The following is a 6,124-nucleotide window of genomic DNA, read 5'->3' on the forward strand; positions in this document are numbered from 1 at the left end:
TCCTTCCTTCCTTCCTTCCTTCCTTCCTTCTTCCCTTCCTTCCCTCATTCCCTCCCTCCTTCCCTCCCTCCTTCCTCCCTTCCTTCCCAAGGCGTTCCTTTCATTTGGCACTAAGTACTAGGGACACAGAAATGAACAAGACCTAAAAGGAAACTGTGGTCGTGGAGTGTTTGCCCTAGTGGGGAGCCAGGTCACAGGGCGATTAAGATCGTCCTAAATTGTGTGAGGGAGCTTAAAGGGGGAGGCTGGTTAGCATGATTAAGAATCTCAGAGAAGTGCTCGCGGGGAAGACCTACAAGATGGAGAGGCAGTGAGCCAGTCCAGGGCCAGGGGGAGCGGGGGGAGGGTCTGGCCAAAGGGGACTGTGTGCCAGGGCCCAGCCCGGAAGAAGCCAGTGGGCTCAAGGACCTGAGGAGATGGAGGTGGCCAGAGCGAGGGCGAGGCCACGAGGACTCTGGAGTTTATTCTCAGCACATTCGATGCACAGAACAGTTCTAATCAGGGAGGGGCATTGGGAAGTAGTTAAAAATAACAATTGAAAGAGTTTTTGCTGATGGTCTCACAATGTGCTGTTGGTTTTAACAAGCAGAAACATAACTAAGTAACGCCACATTCCCGATTGGGGTTTAAAAAAGAACGTCTGCAGCGCCAGCAGAATGAGACGTAGCTGGGGTCAGCGGGCTGTCCCTGGCGGGCAGCGGCTGTCATCCCTCTGTACGTCTCAGTCCCGGCCAAGTTTCCCAGAAATGCCAGGTGTCAGTTCCCTAATCAGAAGGGAGGGTAGGTGTTCCTGCTGAGTTCATGCTCCTGGCTGCACTGCGGGGAGGAGCAGACGGGACTGGGAGCGTGTCTGGCCCAAGGCCAGGCTCCCGCGTTGGGTCCGGGGCGCCCTCACTCACCAAACCCTCCTCTTCCCAGTTCGAGGGCTGCTCGAAGGCCTACTCGCGCCTGGAGAACCTGAAGACGCACCTGCGGTCCCACACCGGGGAGAAGCCGTACGTGTGCGAGCACGAGGGCTGCAACAAAGCCTTCTCCAACGCCTCGGACCGCGCCAAGCACCAGAACCGCACCCACTCCAACGAGGTACCGCCAGCTGCTCCGGCCCCGCGGGCACGCGTGCACACGCATCACCCCGTGTCCTCTAGACGACTGGAGGCCAGGTGCCAGGTGCCCTCTCCCCACTGAGCTGTCAGCTCAGCACACAGGGCCTGGGCAGCTGGTGAGGCCAGGCTTACCTGCTAGTGCTGCCAGTCCCGCTTGGCCTGTGAGGGACACGGGGCAGCCTTTGTCTCCCCCGGGAGCCAGAGCCCTGGCAGGGGCGAGAGCCCTGGGAGGGAAGCGGGCGGGAGCCCATGGCGTCCGCTCTGCCCACCTCCCGGGCCCTGCCCTGCTGATCAAATGCTGTCACTCAGGGAGACTCCGGACATTTCTAAAAGCTTAGATACATTTTTTTAAATACGTTTTTATTGATTTTAGAGAGGAAGGGAGAGGGAGAGAGATAGAAACATCAATGATGAGAGAGAATCATTGATTGGTTGGTTCCTGCACGCCCCCTACTGGGGATGGAGCCCGAAACTTGGGCATGTGCCCTGACCGGGAATCAAACATGGGATCCTTCAGTCCACGGGCTGACGCTCTATCCACTGAACCAAACCAGCCAGGGCTTAGCTAGATTTTGAACCCCTAAGGGACTTGCTCCAATGCTTGTAAGAAGTTAGAGGACTTCCCAGAGGTATCTGAACCCCTCAGTCTCTACAGATGAGCTGGCCTTGAAGAGGGGTGTGTGCCTGTGTGTGACTGTGTGCCTGTGTGTATGCCTGTGTTAATACGGGTATGCATGTGGGTGTGGTTGTACATGTGTATGCATTATGTGTGGGGAAGGATGTGGGTGTGAATTTGTAAGTATGTACACATGTAGGTATGTGTGTGTGCTTTATATGTATATGTGCATGTAGATGTGTTTGTAAGCATGTGTACTCCTGCATGTGTATATGTGTGTGCCTGTATGTATTGGGTATGTGCCTGTGTGTAGACATGTGTGTACACATATAAATGTGCATGTATGTATGTGGGTGTAGAGTGTGCACGTATATGAGCTCAGGACTGAGGTTCAGAAACCCTGGTTCTCATCCCATTGCCGGGCAGCTTTGGGCCAGTTCCTCTGCCTCTGACCCGTCTTCTCCTCCTCAGAGAGCCTGGGCTCTAGCGCTGCCTCACGGGCACAGGGAAGTGTCACCCTCATCCTGATGTCCAAAGTCCCCGTGCCCTGGTCAGGGAGGCGGGATGGTCACACCAGGCTCTGTCCCCTCCCTCCAGTCTCTGATCTCTGTCCCCAGCGAGTGACGGGGGCTCCCTTAGCCACATGCTCACCTGCCGGAAACGTGCACACAGGCTGGCAGGGCAGGCCCCTTCCATCCAGATGGCATGGCTGCAAACGGGGCGCGCCTTCCAGCAGTGGCAGCCGGGCTCTGCCACGGGAGGCGGCATGGCTTCCGGAGGGGAGTGCGCCCATGTCGAGTGCCTTCGTGGCCCGTCCGTAATGCCGCCTGCTTCTCTCCCAGAAACCCTACATCTGCAAGATCCCAGGCTGCACCAAGCGCTACACGGACCCCAGCTCTCTCCGGAAGCACGTGAAAACCGTGCACGGCCCAGACGCTCACGTCACCAAGAAGCAGCGCAACGACGTGCACCTCCGCGCCCTGTTGCTCAAGGAGAATGGGGACCCTGAGGCCGGCACTGAGCCCGGCGGCCAGCGCTCCGAGGAGAGCGCCGAGGCCAGCAGCACCAGCCAGTCCGCTGAGGACTGCCTGCACGTCAAAGCCATCAAGACCGAGAGCTCCGGGGTAAGCAGAGTTGGGCAGTGGAGGCCCCGTCCCCCAGGAAGCCACGCCCAGCAGGCCAGGCCCATTCCAGAGCACCGCCTGGGTCCAGCACCCCACCTGCCGCTGGGGGCCCTCCCAGGCCCCCTCTCCAAGCACCCCACGTTGTGCCTCCTTTCTCCAGCTCGAATGTCCTACCTTCACCACCGTGGGCCTCACAGAAGCTCTGTGGCAGGTCCCGTGGTGCTGGGCAGGCTGTGGGAGACGGGAGTGCCTGCCCCCACGTGCCAGTCTGCGAGGGGCGGAGTGGCTCCCGGTGTCTGCCTTCTAACCAGCACCAGAGCCGCCTCAGGCTCCCTGCCTGCTGTCCTGTCTGCATCCTCACCCCTCTGGCCTCCACTCCTTTTGTTCTAACCACCTGTTCTTTGTCTCCACCTCTTTTCCCCGACTGTACCTCCCCCAAGGATAGACGTTACTGAGGTGAGCCTGAGGGGGCGGGGTGGGCTGGCATGAGTGAGGGTGGGCTGGGGGCCTGTCCAGGGGAAGGTGGGTTTGGATAGGTAGACGGCAGGTAGGACCATTGGAACAGGCAAGGCTGGCAGCAAGAGTCAAGCTGACAGGCCCAGGAGCAAGCAGTGGGGACCTCCCCGCGTGAGGGACAGGCAGAGTGGAGGTGAGGGTTAGGGCTGCAGCGGACAGAGGACTGACCTACAGAAGGTGTGGAGTGAGCTGAGGAACGTGGGTGGTGCCTGGACAGGATGGAGCTTTGCTGCTTCCCAAAGAAAAGTCTGGAATTTGGGAGCAATCAGCCTAGAAACGAGCCCAGAGGTGCTCCTCCAGCGTCAGCCTCGCTGGGGCTCAGGTCCGGGTTCCGTGGGTTCTGCATTGTCATGCGCCATGAGCTCCCAGCCCCTCTGCCCCGGCCCACAGCGAGGGCTGCTGGGATGGCCCTTGGACAGGCCCCCTCCCGCCTGTCCTTTCCCTTCCGAACACGCTCCCCGTCCTTCATCGTGCACATCGCGGTTGTTGGGAATGCTCAAGTGCCTTTCATGTCAACTTCACGCGGCTCCGGCAGCTTCTGTGGGCACAGCTTCAAGGTGTCCACCTGTTGACGACTCGCCAGCTCCGAGTGGGGTGGGGCGGGCTGGCATGAGTGAGGGTGGGCTGAGCACAGGGACGGTGCGGGGCAAGGCGGCTGACAGTTACTGGTGTCCTCTCCACGCCGATGAGTCCCTTCCACCCACCGACTCTGTCCTGAGGGCAGTTCAGGTCCATCTTGTAGCTGGGGAGGCCAAGGTTGAGAGAAGATATTATTCGAACGGTCCTCACAGGGCAGCTTCCTTCCCGCCCCTGGGTGTGCAAGGGTGCCTTGTGGGTGCAGTCCTGGGCGCAGGCCAGGTGGTCCTCACACCGCCGATCTGACCTCACCCCGTCCTCTACAGCTGTGCCAGGCCAGCCCTGGGGCCCAGTCATCCTGCAGCAGCGAGCCCTCTCCCTTGGGCAGCGCCCCCAACAATGACAGCGGGGTGGACCTGCCGGGGACGGGGCCTGGAAGCTTGGGAGACCTGACAGCGCTGGATGACACGCCCCCGGGGGCCGACACCTCAGCCCTGGCCGCCCCTTCCGCCGGCGGCCTGCAGCTGCGCCAACACATGACCGCCATGCACAGGCTAGAGCAGCTCAAGAAGGAGAAGCTCAAGTCACTTAAAGATTCCTGCTCGTGGGCCGGGCCAGCTCCACACCCCCGGAACCCCAAGCTGCCTCCCCTCCCGGGAAGTGGTGAGTGGGGGTCCTGGTGTGTGGGCTGGGGGGAGAGGGGGACAGAGCCTGGGGCAGCACCCACCGGGTTCATGCCCATCAAGCGCTATGTGTCCTCTCACTGGCCACAATAGGATGGATCTTACCAGCCCATTGCACAGACTAGGAAACTGAGGCTCACAGAGATGAAAGGGCCTCACTTAAACCAATGGCAGAGCTGAGACTTAGCCCAGGCTTGAGTGGCTGCAGAGCCCATGCTCTTTCAACTACACCATGCTGCACCCTACAACCCCCTAAAAACAGGCACACCCTGCTCACATCATCCTCGTCTCATGATTCATTCGGCCACTTATCAGGCACCTGTGTGGGCACCGTGGCAAAGGCCCTGGGCAGGAGTGATAGAGTCTCACTCCCTGTGGTTAGAAGGAGCATTCAGTTGAAGGCCATGCCACCAGATGCACAGTCACCTGCAGAATGAGCCAAACAGCACGGAGGTAGAGCTGTGTGGGGGAGAGAGAAAGCATTGTCACTAGGGGAGGACTTCCTGTAGGAGGCAGCCCTGTGTTCAGCCTCAGGAGGTGTTGGCCAAGTTTTGAGATGGAAGGCTGTTTCACCAAGCACTTCTTGGGTGCTGACCCTGTGCCAAGCAATGCACCAGCCACTGGGGCACTTACCCTCCAGGCTCCCTCGGGGACTGACGGCCAGTGTGGGCCACAGTGTGGGCTAGTGGGACGCGAACACGGGGATGCACCACCAGCTCTTCCCTAAGCAAGGACTTGTTGACTCAGCTGTGAAGGAACTGCTAGCAGATGGCCTTCAACTCTCTGCCTCCTGCAGAGATCGCCTGGGCCGCTGACAGCTGCCTCACCAAGGTCACCCTTCCCAGGGTGGCCTCCATCCAGGGACCGATCACTGCCAGAGTGTAAGGGCTGTTTGAAGCCCAGAGCTCCCCAGGGGTCCGCCAAGGCTGCCGCCGGGCCTGTCACTGCTCATTTCTCCCTGCCCCCTGCTCCTTTTCTCCCTCCCGTGGGCATGGGTCTCAGCCCTCCCTATAGCAGCCTGCTCTCTCAGTCAGCCCTGCCCCAGGAGCCTGGCTGGCAGCCTCCCCAGAGGGTGAGGGCCAGGCCCTCCTGGGCTCTTCTCCAGAGCTCAGTCCACGGCGAGGACACCGTCCACAGCTGGGAATGCAGAGCGCCAGCTGGATGGGAACTCAGGGCCAGCCGGACAGTGGGAGAGCCACGCGGCATCCGGCCCTGACTCTGCTGCCCACGCTCTGCAAGGAGGGCCACGTTCGCCCACCTCTGCTCCTTACCGCTTCCACCAGAAACCATGGGCTGAGTGCCTGCTGGGCTCCAGACCGGGTCCTAGGGCTCCGGGCTGCAGCCTTGGCCTGGTCCCGGCGGGCAGGGCACCGCTCCCACCACCACGTGCTGACCTCTTTCCTTCCCCACAGGCTCCATCCTGGAAAACTTCAGCTGCGGTGGGGGTGGCAGGCCGCTGGGGCTGCTGCCCAACCCCCGGCTGTCTGAGCTGTCTGCCAGCGAGGT

General features: G+C 60.6%; 1 protein-coding gene across 1 annotated transcript in view; it reads left to right on the top strand.

Moving 5' to 3' along the window:
- The window catches only part of GLI2 (GLI family zinc finger 2), a 250,336-nt gene that overhangs the window by 240,729 nt on the left and 3,483 nt on the right, over positions 1 to 6,124 (top strand). The window contains exons 12-15 of the mRNA XM_014547887.1: positions 919 to 1,083; positions 2,562 to 2,843; positions 4,262 to 4,598; positions 6,031 to 6,122. Coding sequence (XP_014403373.1) covers positions 919 to 1,083; positions 2,562 to 2,843; positions 4,262 to 4,598; positions 6,031 to 6,122 — 876 coding nt within the window. The remainder of the gene's footprint in view (positions 1 to 918; positions 1,084 to 2,561; positions 2,844 to 4,261; positions 4,599 to 6,030; positions 6,123 to 6,124) is intronic.

Source organism: Myotis brandtii, unplaced genomic scaffold (assembly GCF_000412655.1).
Source record: "Myotis brandtii unplaced genomic scaffold, ASM41265v1 scaffold488, whole genome shotgun sequence".
NCBI classification, from domain to species: Eukaryota; Metazoa; Chordata; class Mammalia; order Chiroptera; family Vespertilionidae; genus Myotis; species Myotis brandtii.